This window comes from Diadema setosum, chromosome 2, assembly GCF_964275005.1.
Source record: "Diadema setosum chromosome 2, eeDiaSeto1, whole genome shotgun sequence".
Lineage (NCBI taxonomy): Eukaryota > Metazoa > Echinodermata > Echinoidea > Diadematoida > Diadematidae > Diadema > Diadema setosum.
The window spans coordinates 24,281,689-24,297,469 of NC_092686.1; the positions used below are offsets into that span (position 1 = coordinate 24,281,689).

The 15,781-nt window shown below is 39.5% G+C and overlaps 1 protein-coding gene across 1 annotated transcript in view; it reads right to left on the bottom strand.

The window, feature by feature from the left end:
• LOC140241046 (coiled-coil domain-containing protein 77-like) overlaps positions 1-15,781 on the bottom strand; it is a 44,885-nt gene extending 29,104 nt beyond the window's left edge. Inside the window, exons 1-8 of the mRNA XM_072320818.1 lie at positions 15,764-15,781; positions 9,507-9,793; positions 7,806-7,969; positions 7,022-7,146; positions 5,463-5,597; positions 4,668-4,783; positions 2,655-2,749; positions 1,810-2,029 (exon numbers count right to left, since the gene is read on the bottom strand). Coding sequence (XP_072176919.1) covers positions 1,810-2,029; positions 2,655-2,749; positions 4,668-4,783; positions 5,463-5,597; positions 7,022-7,146; positions 7,806-7,969; positions 9,507-9,791 — 1,140 coding nt within the window. The 5' untranslated portion in view covers positions 9,792-9,793; positions 15,764-15,781. The remainder of the gene's footprint in view (positions 1-1,809; positions 2,030-2,654; positions 2,750-4,667; positions 4,784-5,462; positions 5,598-7,021; positions 7,147-7,805; positions 7,970-9,506; positions 9,794-15,763) is intronic.

A 15,781-nucleotide genomic window follows, 5' to 3' on the forward strand; every position in this document is an offset into this window, starting at 1 on the left:
TTGCAAATTTGCAATATTTTCAAGCACACAAAAATATCTGGCTTCAGTACTTTTACAGTACTCACTGCTGTGGCTCTCATGATATGCATGTGCACTTTAATTTAGTGCTATAGCGTACTTCACAGAAGTACAGGTGTGGATCCATAGTTATGTGTGTAATTCCATTTGTGGATCCCATGATCATGCCCTTGTGTTTGCTGCGTGTATGCACTGTATATAGTTGGGATATTAGGCCTCTATCTTTTGTCCATCTATTATTTTTGTCCTTCATGACTGATACTTTTCAGATGCCCTTTCACATTTCCATACTCCCTTCTCACTTTAGGAGCTAATGCACTTTTATTATTATTATTATTATTATTATTATTATTATGGTTGGCAGCTCTAACCAATTCTTTTGGATAATTTAGAACATTGCATTCTATGACTTGCAGCACATATACCAATGCAAATTAATCCATTTTTAAGCTGGAAATACCCAAGAAGAAGAAACACCCAGATCTGCCTACTGTACGAGCTGAAATTTTCGCGGTGGTTTTATTTTCGCGAATTTCGCGAATCGCCTTTGAACCGCGAAAATAACAACACGCGAAAATAACAACGCGCAAATAAGTAAGTTCGGTTAGACCCTCGCAACCGCGAAATTAACAACACGCGAAAATGTCCGCCAAGTAGCAATTCGCGAAAATATCTGTACGCGAAAATTTCAGCTCGTACAGTATTCTTATTTCAATGACAATGGGAAAGTGGACCTATAAAGCAAACATTGAAATTTTATCAATGTCAACCAAAACACAGACAGGAGTCACTGCCCCAGCATGATTAAACTGCTTTAAGGCAGGGCTCAACATTTGTGGTGGCCTGATGACCCAGGGCCACTAAAAATTGGCGTAAGGCCACCAAGTCGGGCCAACAAATGTATCCTTTGGTGGTCTCATCAGGCGACTGCGATTCAAAATGGACTGTTCCTTTTGCTATTATTTCAGGCCACTACATATTCTTCTTTGTGTACAAACATTTCAGATTTAAAGATTTTAATGGCCTAAACAGGCCACCAGTCAAAAAAACAAAATACAGTTGTAGTATTGAGCCCCCTTTAAGGCTTCATTTGAACAAAATTTAAATAAAATTTGATAATAAGATTCAAATAAAAATGTGAGATGAAGTAAGTAGTAATGAAGGTAATGTCTGACATTTTCCTAATCATGCCTTGATCTTAAAGAAATTCTTCTGTTTGACAGCTTTACAATGTATCCATCTAGATGAAGGCCTGAAGGTATTATCTCTGACTCCTTAGCTTTCTGAAAACGTTTTGCTAAGAAAGCTGAAGAAAATGTTGTAAAATAATAACACATTGACATGCACCTGTGCTGGAAACAATTCAAAGTTAAGCAGAAATACAATATGGGTTGCAGGTATTACAGTGGACAACGAAACATGAAATATTTTTAATATGGATTCTGCATGTCTGAACATTCATTGTAATTTCATTGATATTGTGAGCAGATGCATGCCTACATTTTGACCTGACGTTGCATTATCATGAATCGAAGTTGTCGGCATTACCTTTGATTTTGTTTAAAAAACTATTTCTCTTTTTTTTATCATTCCCAAAATCCCTTCTGTGCCAGGGACTTTGGAACAGTGTGTACACCACTATCAAGTTTTCTGTGTTAATAGGCACTCAACCCACACCACGGTTTACAGCAATTACAACTACACTTGTGTCCTAAAATTTCACCTTCTGTCTACACTTTCCCTCCTAAGGGCCCTTCCATTTGGACCAAACATATAATCCCACCAACTCACCTCCAGCTCCATACTCTGTGCCTGCGTCTGCTCCAGAGCCTGGTCTGACACGCGTATCACGTCATCATGAGATGTGTTAAGCTGTTCCTTGCACCTGTCCAGTTCCTGCAGGAGCCGATCCTTCTCCGCCATCCACCCCTTCTCGTTGGCCCGGCTCTCGTACTTGAGCTGGAGGTAGTCCCGTGTGCTGTCATATAGGAGATTCTGGGTCTTGTGGAGCCTGGACGAGATCAGGAAGAGGTCCATACTCATCAAAGGTGCTCTAGCGGTGGTGCTAGCAATTCTAATAGCAGCTTATTGGTTACCATACCAACTGGTGCTCAAGTGATATGAACACAATCTCATAACTGTATTAAAACAGGGAATATTTAGTGGTATGGACATTTGTGGACATTTTGCTCTTATCTGGACAACTGAGACTACAAAAGCAATGTAATACAAATGGTCTTAGTGATATATCTATATTTCTTTTCTACATACTCGCAACTCTTGTCCCCAAGTTTATAAGCAATCAAAGTTCACTGCAATAGATTCATCACAAAAAAGAAAAAGAATGGCATGAAAGTTTCTACTTTTTTCAGTAGTTTTTGGTCTTCCTTTCATATGAATAAGATAGCTATATTAGCAAATTGCTAATGGGTGTGAGAATGTGGGCACTTTGAATAAAGGCATGGTTGGCGGGTTCTGTTCTCTCTCATATACATGTACTAACTCTCAGTGTGTATGCCATGTAGAGTAGAGTTCTTTTGTACCAGGAAGATGGTACATGCAAACTACATTGCCATGCTGACACATCAAATCAACTCCATCTCATAGTTAGACTAGTCTGTTGAGGGAAAAGCTACCTCTCTTCCAATGCTTGCACTTTGGCTTGGTCTCGCTCTACAATGGTTTGGAGCTCTTCCATTCGCACCCGTCTGTCTTCAATCAAAGCTGCAATCTATGCCATGAAGGAAAGACAAATGTAGTATGTTTGAAGACATGTTCATAAAATATGTCTGCTTGTTTGAATGCTTCCACTACAGGCCGATTCCCAGTTACTCCATGGAAACCTTCACAACCAAAGCAAATAATGATACAAATAATACTAATCTGATTTTCATTTTCATACAAATGAAAATGAGCTCTTCCACATTGCATTTGCAAGGTTCAAAATTGGGCAAGCTGTATCATAAAAAAACAACAACTAAAGGGTACAAACATACAGTATTGATGCCTGTAATACTGTATGTTAAGTAAAACTCTTGATTTGGATAGTGCTTCTACTTTGTACTGCTGAAGACACTTTGTGATACAAATAAAATCTTTCTCCTGGGAGAACGAAATGAAACAGTTGTGTTCTAGTATGCAATTATTTATGTTTATAAACAGACTTAGCAGATGGGAAGTGTCAAAATTATGAATCCACGGTAATTTCAGGTCATGCTGTCTAGTTAATACCACTCATCAAAGATATCACGACAACTACGCTAAAAGCATCTAACATGGGGCTCTTCCATTGGTAGCAGTTTCAGGCCTATTTTAGACACACCGAATTACTGTACATCCATACATCGCATAGGGATGCATCAAATCCATATGAGAGCATTCAGACACAACATCCTGATAGAGAAGTATGTTGATTAGTTTTATAAAATGGGTTCAAGAATGTAGCCAATTGGAAGCGCTGAAATGAGTCACGTGTGCGTGCATTAATTTCTTCAGGTATGCACTCTAAGAAGAGTCTCTCTTCCACCTCCCTGGCCTGACGTACGTCACAACGTTTACACTAGCAGTGCGCACTCAATCAGTTGTTACAAGTGCGTCACGCGCTACTATACGCGCTGTCAATCCTGTAAACAACTTCTAGTTCGGGCCGCGGGCTGCCACAACAGCCGGCGGCCTTTCTTGTGCATAACACGTGGCGTACGTATACTCTAGCTTATACGTACGTACACTACTTATGTGCGGGATTTCCGAGTGCGACGTGCGTAAATGTTTGGGACGAACATCTTCGGACATCTTGACTTTTGAGCAAGTGCTACATGTAGCTGACTGGTATTGACCCACAAAGGTACGTGAATAATGCTGTTAGTTTTCGACCCATTTTATAAAACAAATGATGCACAGGATTATTTCGTGGCGTTAGTGAAGGTGCGGCGCACTCTCGAGTATTGACAACGGTTGCAAACATGCACTCGGCTGCGCCTCGTGCATGTCGCACCATTGTCAATACTCTCGAGCGCGCCGCACCTTCACTAACACACTCTATCCTGTGCATCATTTGTATATTACAGCATCAGACCTTGTGCACTGTCATGCTTCATGGGAAGCTACTCTATCATGTTTGCATCTCTCCATTGCAAAATACGAACTTTGCGTGGGCTTTGCACAATGCAATTATACATTGCGGTGCATTCACCTAGTAGTTTGCACTAACCCTGATGAGTGCTGCAAATAAGCCTCACCTACTCATCTAATGTACAGATATGAGAGCAGTCAGGAACAAATAAACACTATGTAGTATGGATTGTGTACAGAAATATGTTCAAATCATCGTTTTGATAAACCATTTATATCCACGACATAATAACAGCATTCAGACACAAATGAAGTGTGCAAAGGTACATACATAAACACACATGAATATTTCCTTGTATTTTTGTCAGTCAAGTGGACAGCTCAACTGATTAGTACTAACTTTTGATCTGTTTTAAATGTTTTTTTCTCTCTGCTGTTTGTTTGGGTTTTGTTTTGTTTTGTTTTGTTTTGTTTTGTTTGTTTTGTTGTTGTTTTTTTTTGGGGGGGGGGAGAGTGGGGGGAGGAAGGGGGCAAGTCTTCATGAAGCATGCATACAGCTTGTCTCTTGGAACACTCACCTGTTCTTTGGACAATCTTGCCTGTTCAGCCATCTGACTCTGAAGCGCTTCAATTTGCAGCAGCAACACCTCCACGTCTTGGGTCTTGCCAGGATCGGGTGCATTCTCCTTCTTGCCTGTCCAGGTTTCTAATACACAAAGTGCACAAAGTCAACCTCTACAAAAGTCCCAAACTCTTCCTCCTCCATCATAAAAATTAAAAAAAAAAAGAAAATTTTAAGAAACGTTGGACGGAATCACAGGAGAAGAAAGCTTATGGAGCGTGTGCCCCTTTAAGTGCACTGATAAGCTTCATCAAAGTTTGTCCAAGTTTGAGAACAGAGATTTAAATTATTTGTTAGATCTTCTACACACTGGAATTCAGAGCATCATATTGTAGCTGTCTAGGGGTCATTTCATCAAGTGTTTTTGTCAGAATTTTTGTTTCCCTAGCAAGCTGCTTTAAGCTACTGATATCCTTGTACAAATCTGACTAGCTGAGAGCAAATTTTAAGAAAAAATATCCGACAAAATGCTTGATGAAATGCCCCCAGGTTTTCAGAAGCCACTGCATTCCTTGTGGACATGGCCTTTGCAATGAATTGAATTATGATTTCATTCAAGAAGTCCACTAAGAGTGCAATAAATGCTTGCAAGGCAGCAACCATAGGGCAAATGGTAAGTCCCATACACAGAGACTCGGCAGTGGGGATGAAGCTCCCTTGCCCAGAGGGTGCAACCATTGCTGCAGGGGACTTGAACCAGGAACTTTAGGATTGACAAGTCCTGTGATCTCATGTGATGAGCCACCACAGCTCCTCTTACTCTGTTGACTTCTCTTCGGATGTCTTGCTCCTGCTGTTGCTGCTGCTGCTGATGCTGATGATGCTCTGATGTTGGCCGCTGAGCTCCCCCGGAGAGGCAGGGCCGACTTCAAGCCAAACCCATTTTCTGCGGAGTGTAAAGACAAGGATGTTTCAAATGGTGAGACCTGAAGCCGATATCAGTTCTTATTGCATATGTAACATGACCACATGTGACATAAGCATTATCTGAAAACTTTCACCTGCTGTTGAAGGCAACTATGTGTTTGTTTGTGTGTGTGTGATTAATTCCATTTGATATGGAAATTAGAAATGATAGTATCTTTGGGCTGGTTTTACAAAAAATAAATCAGACTTTAATTTCATATACCGGAGAGCCTTCCACCTTTGACGACTTTATCTTCATCACAAATGACCTCAAGTTCACTCAAATCTCTCAAGTCATCGATCCATCTCAATCATCTTCTCCCTTACTAACCTTCATCTGGTCCGGAGGATTGCATCTAATGTAGACCCATGAGGTATAAAAATGTTACCCGACATGCAAAATTCAATCTCAGTTTCCTTAATCAACCTGGCATCTTCAATCTGGAAGTCACTGATTAGCAGCTACAATACCAATATGTTTGTGTTCCTGCCTTCAGCATGAGATTTTACTAGCAAGTCTGTACTTCTTTTAGCCATTTATGTGCCACAGCATTTGGCTATGGCTTTCCAAACTTTTGCATTTTTTTTTTTTTTTTGTCTCAAAAGGAAGGCTATGGTGACAAAACAGGAATCAACAATATCAGGTACTGTATATGCCATATATTTAAAGGGATGGTACACTATTGGTGGAGATGAGAATTGGGCTTTTAACTTTTTGCGAGATACCAAGAAAACACTTATGATATAGTACAGAGCATACCATATAAAGAGGAATTCAAAGTTTATTTGATGAAAATCGGGTTTGGAATGACTGAAACATCCAAAAACAAAGTAAAGCAAAGCAAGTGTAATAAAGTGTGGGTCCCACACTTTATTAGAATCACTCTTTTTTGGATATCTCAGCCATTTCAAAACCAATTTTCATCAAATAAACATTGAACTCCTCATAGAATTACATGCTCTTTCATATTTCATAAGAAGTTTCTCATTATCTCACCAAAAAATGTTAGAAATCTTGAATTAGGTCTCAACCAAAACTAAACGATCCCTTTAATGAGTCTAAATTTTTGCAAATCAGGACTTCCCGACAATTTCATAAGTGGTGAAATTCACGATTGTAGAATACAGTGAGTTAATACTGAATGGAGAATTATATGCTTGCATGTCACATTCAAGTCGGGATTGGAGTTAATGTTTTCGCATGTCTTTAAATCCGCGAATAGCACTCCACTCGCGAAATTCACAAACATAAAAACATCTCGAAATATTTGGCATATACAGTCATCTCTGTTCATCACTAGTTAGTTTCCAGACACTTGTTTCAATCGTCGAAGCACTAGTGGAGATGTGCCGTTTTATAAATCAGTGAAAAAAGCAAAGAGTCAAAAGGACAATGCCCCGTACCATCAGAATGTGGGTGTCTCTTGTTGGCCGGATGCTGCTTGACCACTGCCCGCGCAGGAGGCTCCTTGTGAAAGTAAGTGACCTCGGGCTCACCAGGTCCATTCAGTGCCAGAAGGTGGTGGATCCTGCAGAGAATCAGAGAGACGGTAAGGATGTATGTTGTATCCCATGGTTAAAGGCAGAAAGTATGAGATATTAAAGTGAAACATGTTTGTATCATACAGGCACTGGCAGGTAGGCATATAACCAAGGGATGCCAGCCTTCTTAACAGCACAATATTCCAAGGGCCGAAAAGGAATATTTTTGGTGGAAAAATTGTATTTTACTTTTCTGATAATGGACACAATACCACACAATTTTAAGAATAACAACAATGTAATAAGGAATCCGCACCCGTTTTGAAAAAAAAAGAAGAAGAAACATTGCAAAATACCACAGAAGGGCTAAGATAAGCCTTACTATTCAACTGTACATGATAATGACCAATACAGTGCACTACCATCATAACAAATATGGTTATAAAATTTCTGATACAATGAAGTGAAATTTAAGTCCAAAATCACTTAATCTATACATCTTTATGTAGTACATTTGTTTTGCACTAACAAAATTTTGATGTAACAAAAAAAAAACTGCCGGTCATGAGAACTCAGTTTTAACAAGAGTCGCCCGTATCACTACTTGATAACAACACTGAATGCTTTAAGTTTCCATGTACGTATATCTTCTTTCTGTCTTTTTTTGATGATTTGGAGCAAATAAAGTAGTCAGCAGTCCACCCACCTTTTCCTGTCCTCCAGCTCCCTGAGCTTCAGTCGGTCGTTCTCTGCATAGAGTCGGAGGACCTGCTCCCGCTCCTGGAAGAGGTAGACCTGCATGTCACTCAAGGCCTTCTGCAGCTCAGCGATCTCCTCCTCCCTTTGTCTCATCTCCCACTGCATCTTGTGCTACTGGGGCAAACACCAATGGCATTTAATGACGGCGCAAACACCCAAAAGGAAGGTGTTGGTACCAAGAGTCATTTTGAAGGTTTGATGCTGCTTCACAAATATGCATTTTCATTCCATAGCATATAAAGAGTTTGATCGCAAAATGGGCTAGCACCATTCTTTTTTTTTAAAGTAAGTCCATCATCAGATAAAGCAAAATAAAACCTTTCCAGTCATATCTCCCTTGTGACAACACAAGGTATATTCTTGAAGTTATGAATAAAAACTGATTGCAAATATCTCAGCATAACAAGAATGGAAGTACTTCGTTTTGGCATTAAACTCTTCATACACACAGCAGAACCACTGTATGTGGTCATACAAAATGTGATCTTCAAATGTCTTCTGGTGCAGAGGAATAATTAGCATTAAGTTTTACACAAATTGCATATTCATAGTTGCCATATTCACATCTACATCCATGTATACACAATACTTATCAAAAGTTTTTTTGTTTTGTTTTGGTTTTGTTTTTTCCGGCAGCATGATTTGCATATCTACTTGGTTTTCAAGCTATCGCTTTATAAACTGACCATATCAATATATCATAATGATATTTTGTAGTACATTGTAAACAAGTAAAGTTACAAGTAGCAAGGGGCAGTTTTAACTTCTCAGATTTTTCAATTCAGTGTCAATATTTAGTACACTATTGACCCATATGATGGTAAAATTCTTCCAATAATCTTTTTCAAACAAATTTGTGCATAGCCAGCATCAAGAGAATTTCTCAATAGATATTTGCACTTGGATGCACGACTCAGTGCTTTTAGTCACGTGAAGGGAAACTTGATTTTATTTTGCCATGCTAGCATTTTCATGCTCTGTTTTTATGCAACATAATTTATGATGCACAGGCATAATTAAGGAATTGGCGACATTGAATGCACTGATCCGATCAATTTTGTAAACAGTCTATCAAACAGTAAGCCAACTAGCATGTTAAACTTGTGCGACGCTGCACACTTGCACCGGTTCGATGGTCCCTGACCAGTAAACATCACTGTTGAGTAAATATCACTGTTGGACCAGTAACTTTTTCAGGAATGGACAAGTAGAACATGAAAAAACTGGGTACCTACAGTTGTACTGGTCAAACAGACAGGTCAGACCAGTAGAGAAAATGGGTTAGTGTGCAGTCATGACTTGTGCATCTAATTCTTGCTGATCCACAAGCTTCTGAAGTTGTGCATCATTATACAGTGCACTCCCATTATAACAAACAAGTGTACAAAGGAAATCTAGTTACAGCTAATTCGGGTCCAAAATATATGATCTATATATCTTTATATGTACTTCATTGTTCAGCTATAACAAAATCTCAATATATTCCAAAAAACAAACAAACAAACTAACTGCCAATGAACAAAATTCTTAGGACTTTATCATGACGGAAGTCGCTTGTACAAGTGTTGTCTTTTAGCCGAGTATTACTACCAGGACCTGTGCATCTTCCACTGTAACGGAAAGCATGAGAAGAACACCAAGTGCCTACCTGTTGCTCATATGTTGTCCTATACTGATCCAGCTTCTGCAGCATGTCTTGGTGCTCACTGTCAAATTCTGCAATCTTCTTCCGGTAGTACTCCAGCAGCTCTCTCGAGGGGCGCAGATAGGCCAGTCTCTCACTCACAGGTGGGATAGAGGGTCCCTCGTCCCCTTGGTCATCGTGGCCCTCTACAAAAATGCTGGGTATTTCTGGATTCTCAAAGTGCACAAAGGTGCCCTCCTGCCGCGGCTTTTTGGCCGACGAGCGGCGGGACGACGGTGTCTGAGCCATATCTGTTTGAGAGTATTTGGTGCAAACATTCACAAAAACAGTTTTTATATGAGGCAGTGCCTAGTTCATAGCCATGCTGAGTAGAAAGTTGAATGATGTTAATTATTTCAAGAATATTCTGTCTGGGTTTTTTTTTTTTTTCAATTATTTTGTTATGCAAGGAGCGAAGTGGTATCTTGACTACAATGCACAATTTTGTATAAATTACAAAGGTGATACGGTACATGTATTACCACCACCACAAAAATATTTAGTGACTCATGCTTACCGATCAGACTTCAGAGTACATTATAGGTACATGTATTATGAACATCACCACTCTTTGACCTAAAGTCTGAACACAATGACTAATATGCTTCTCACTCAGACAGTCATCCATACCACATGTACGTTCTCCATTTTTCGGGGAAAGGGGTACAGTATAGGCCCAGAAACTCAATTAAGGAAAAGAAGCCTGAAATACTGCTGAAATAGGGGTCTGTAGTATTTATTAATTTTTTTTTTTTTAAATAAATCTTACCCCAAACAGTCCTGAAATAGGATCCTAAATTGAATTAGTTTCCAACTCCTGAAAAAAAAAAAAAAAAGAATCTGAAATAGGGGTATAGCTACACGTGTAGGAGTGTGGCTTCTTAGTGTTTGTCAATATAGAACACATTGGTGAAATTTTGAGTAAAATCAGACAATCCATTCAAAAGTTTTAGTTTCGATATCACTAAAAAATACAGAGACTACTACAGCTGGTGATGTCAAATTTAATACTCATTGGTACAATACAAAGAAAATATAAAGCAATATCAACATAATTTCATTTTTCTTGCATAATAAAAGAACACATGGCTTGTCTCTTTCACAAGGCAGTGCAGGAGTAATATTACCCGTCACAGGGCTGCCAACATTGGAAACTACTTGAGAGTGAGACTCCCATAGGCCAATGCTATAATTTCGGAGTCAAAATGAGTGAGATCAATAGAAATGCATGCAAATGAAATAAAGTTTTAGAGTGAGAAAGGACTAAAATGAGTGAGTCTCACTCTCAATGAGTGAGAGTTGGCAGCCCTGCCGTCACATACAGTATGTCAGTTACAAGCTGAGGGAATGTGTACTTTTTTCATGGAATTAAATTGTGTGTTATTCTCTTTATATCCCTTTTATATCATTCTACGCATGTGACATCATCAACTGTAGTAGTCTTGTCATCCAGTAGTGACTACATAGGAACTTTAAAAATTCATAAGTTTTTTAATGGAGTTAAAAAAAAAAAAACTTTCACTGTGTTCTACTTTAATGTATATTGCTGTTTAATCTCAATTCACATGTAAAGTTTATGAAGGCAGACCTGTCCTTGAAAAGGGGGGGGGGGGGGGGGGGTATCTCTAAGAATCTGGAACTAGCATATCCCTTCTTCTTCCGAGTAAGTACAGTCCACCATCTGATGTACACTTTCGCACTGTTTGGCGGGTCTGGTGTGGTGTATGTACAGTGCCATATAAAATAACTACATAAACTAAGTGTGCACAGCTAAAAAACAGCATTCCCCTTCTACAGAGAACTAGGGAAAATGGCATTTTGCAGAAGTCTTCTCTGGAGCTTTTCCTAGGAACTGCACACACACCGCCATGACCGCCATCCCATGGGTATAGTTGACAGTTGGCGCAAAGTCACTTCAGCTAGCTGTCTCTTCAGGGGATGTTCCACCCGACAACAAATCTTGCTTCAGAAAAACCCTAATACTACATCATTGACCTTGGGAGTTGTGATAACACAGGGGGTTCACGAGCCCAACTTGTTGACATAAACATCTCCTACTAACTAGGAAAAAAAAAAAAAAAAAAATGAATGCCTGAAGTTTTCACTGCTCAGACTGACTGGTGATATCCTGTTTATTGCCCCTTCTCCCCCCCCCCACCCCCCCACCCCCCCCCCCCCCCAAAAAAAGAAAATAAAATTGCAGACAGTAAATTTACAGTACCGGTATTTAGTCCACACACACACACACACACACGTACACAGACTGTAAGTTTGAGAACCTACTGACAGTTTCTAGACAAGATGTAGTCATGTAGATCATACTCCATTCATAGCATAGAAAAATACTTAGAGGAAGTAGTTGTATAAAAGGTTAAACAGTCTATTCGATTCTATATTATGCATGCTGTCGTCTGGTACAGTTTACAAATAACCCTGGAGCTGGTCACAGTTAAGTTACAAAATACTAACTAAATTCTCTAGGTAGACGTCTAACGTTGTTAGATGTATAGCTACACAGCCCTGCCCCGTTGCCAAGTATGGTTGGTCCTACTACTCATCGACCGCCTAATTTCTATTTGCCTGAAAAGAATATTCATCACTGAAATTCACGTAAAAACTTGACCTACGTGATTGAGAAAATCCAGCACTATCAAATGCTGTTGTTCCCTTTTCAATTCGAAGTTTCAGTGCAAAAATATCGCAGTCGAACTTAAGTGCCCTCTTTTCAGCTCCCCGCGGTGCCACTCCTTTTTTAGATCGACCAGTTTTTGTATTGAAAATGCACACAAACTGAGTTGTATTGAACATCGTGTTGTACGAAGCTTTTTAGAAAATGCATTGACATTACATTGCGATTTTGTTAAAATATTCATTCAAAATTTTGTCCTTGATTAAAACCATTAATGAACAGTGAATTTTCGCGTTTTCCAACACATCCTCATCAATGGTCAAAGCCAATAACAATACATTTTTATTTATGTGCTCTACGCGCAGTGCAGTGCGCACTAAGCCGCGTTCTGTGCGCCAAAACTACGCGGTCGGTTTCAAAAAGGGTGGTCGATGTGTAGTAAAGCTACCATACTAAGTAGATAGATCGATGCAGGTGATGTGTCAGTATAATAAATAACCAGTTAGGAAGGTCTAATATTGTGATAACTCCTGGCTCCTTTGACTAAAAGTATACTATACACAGCCCTGTAGCTGTCGCTGTACACAAGTGTTGCTGGTGCACGGAGACGCCGTTCGTGCGAAGCCGGGGTCAATTCGGGCTAGTAGTAGTGTCGCTATAATATATTCGTACAGCGTCTGGTCGTTGGGCGGGCTACAGTCAAAAACTTATGAGCGTCCAAAGACTTTTTTTTTTTCTGGGATTAAAGGGACTGTACAGGATTCATGTTTTGAACATTCCTAAGTGAGATTAATGAAAAGCCTCTTATGAAATATGAAAAAGCATGTAATTTTAAGAAGGATTCAACGTTTATTTGATGAAAATTGGTTTCCAAATGGCCGAGATATCCCAAAAAGTGCTAGAATACTAGAGGTCTATTGGTTAAATCTAATTAAAGGACAAGTTCACCTTCATAAACATAAGGATTAAGAGAATGCAGCAATATTAGTAGAACACACCAGTGAAAGTTTGAGGAAAATTGGACAATCGATGCAAAAGTTATGAAATTTTTAAAGTTTTGTGTTGGAACCGCTGGATGAGGAGACTACTAAAGCTTGTGATGTCATATGAGTATAACAGTACTGTAAAAGTGGAAATTTTCGCGGTGTTGAAATTTTCGCGCATTTCGCGCAACCAGAAACTAGCGCGAAAATAAAAACACGCGAATATTTTTGCTTGCCATACGTTCCTGTGCGTGATGTCTTGATTCCGCAGAATTAAAAACACGCGAAACTCTTCTGACCCGGCCTAGCGCGAAAAATTAGTCGCGCGAAAATATCCACTTTTACAGTATAAAGAAAATGTAAAGAAAATTCAACATATTTTCACTTTTTTCGCATATTAAAAGAGCACTTGACTTGCCTCTTTCTAAAGGCAATGGGAATAATATTACCCATAACATATGTCAGTAACGAGTCAAGGGAATGTGTACTTTTTTCAAAAGATGAAATTTTGTGAAATTCTCTTTAACTTATATTTTCCTTATATTGTTGAACGCATGTGACATCATACACTGCAGTAGACTTTTTAGTCTTCTCACATCCAGCAGTGACTGCACAAAAACTTCAAAAATTCATAACTTTTGAACGGATTGTCTGATTTTCCTCAAACTTTCAATTCGTCTATTACAATGTAATATTGCTACATTCTCTCAATCCTTATGTTAACGCAGGTGAACTTGCCCTTTAAAGGCGACATGCCACAACTTTATATTAGGATCTCTTTGTTTCACCTTGTTTTTGGATATCTCAGCCATTTCAAAACCGATTTTAATCAAATAAACTTTTGATACCCCTTAGAACTGCATGCTCGGCAAAATCGTGAAATAGGCCCCACCGCAGTGCGCGTGCACCCGTGCGTTAGCAAGCAAGGTTAGGTTAGGGTTAGGGTTTAGGGTTAGGTAGGGTTGTATTTATGGTTAAATTGGCCATTAAATTAGTCAAGGGACATTAGGGAGTCCTTCCGAGAATAAAAAGTAGAAGACCAAAGAAAAAAACGGGAGAAAGGGAGGACGAAAGATGCTATGCTGTGGAAATCGGCCCCACCGCCGTATGCATCTCGCGTAAACGCCGTTTGATGGGGCCGCATTCACGAGTATTATACTGTGGAAGAAAGCCCCACCGCCGTGCTTATCTACCGATGAACGCCACACGGTGGGGCTGAATTCACGAGTATAAACAGGCGAGCCGCCGTAGTATTTGTACGGACACGCAGTGGTGGGGCCTATTTCACGAGTATGCCGCATGCTCTTTGACATCTCATAGACGCTAGTGGTTTCTGAATATCTCGCAAAACGTTAAAAGCTATAAACGTTAAATCCTCACCTCGACCAGAACTGGACAGTCTGTGGGTAGGCCCTTACTACACACCCTTTAAATTCGTATGTCTAGTCTAGTTAAACTTAGTGCTACTTGTAACAAGTTAGATCTATACTAGCAGAATATAGGTAGATCTAGACTACATTCTTCGGCTATCTACAAACTAATTTCATTGGCATATCATTAATTAGAGTCTAGATTCTAACAGCTGTGAGAGTCTATGACTATTAACAGTTACGTACAGTAAGGGTACCGGTTTTCGACACTTTAGCACATTTCCTTGTTTACCATCAATACTGCACCGTTTTACCTCGGAATTTCGATATGAAGTTGAGCTACAAAGGCCAATAATAATATGCCTTAAACGAATTCCCATTTGAATGCACTCGCGTTCAATTTTTAAGCAATTTCCGTCACGCCGTCGCTGGCATCAGATTTCGACACCCAGCATCATTTTTCGACACAATCACAGCGCGCATCACACAGAAATCACATGGCGCGTACAATACGCGTACACTGCATTGTGGACGCAAACTAGCAATCATACCGGCGCAAGAACTTGTTGTTTCCTCTATAACGTGTCTTGATGGGAATGTCGAAATCTGGTGCCACATTCTCAAAGCCAACTCTTTCTACAAGTTTGCTCATTTATCACGAATTCAGCCATGAAATTACTAAAGACGATTATGAAATCAAACATCAGGATTTGGCAAACAAACTGATACTAAAGTAAGATAACCGACATGGGTGAATTTCATTTTACGGCGATGTATACAAAATGCGTCATATTGTTTTGAACCCCTAAACATGGCTGACATCAACATTTCTGCTGACACTGTGTTGCTTTTCTCCTAAATATTCTACCGTGGATAATGATGACAAGTGACAAACGGTGTTTATATAAGACTAGAAATGTGATTGATAACTTGGTTGATTGTTGAAGTCAGACGTTTGTAATGAGTATAGAATTTAATAAGAATTATCTGCTGGGTGTCGAAATATGGGTCCTGTCGAAAACTGGTACACTAACGGTACACTATGTTCACTGTGATGTTAGACGAGATGTTATTGTTATTACGCTGTTCAAATCTTGGCGCCATACAAACTAACGTTAGTAATAGTAGTGTAGCTCAGTCTGATGTCGTTGACGTTGAGTTGCACAAAACAAAAAGTGGCTTTTCAGATACAACTGTCTAGCTCCCAGATACTCTCGCTACCCAAACTTAATAACATACCGTTCACTGACTCATCTG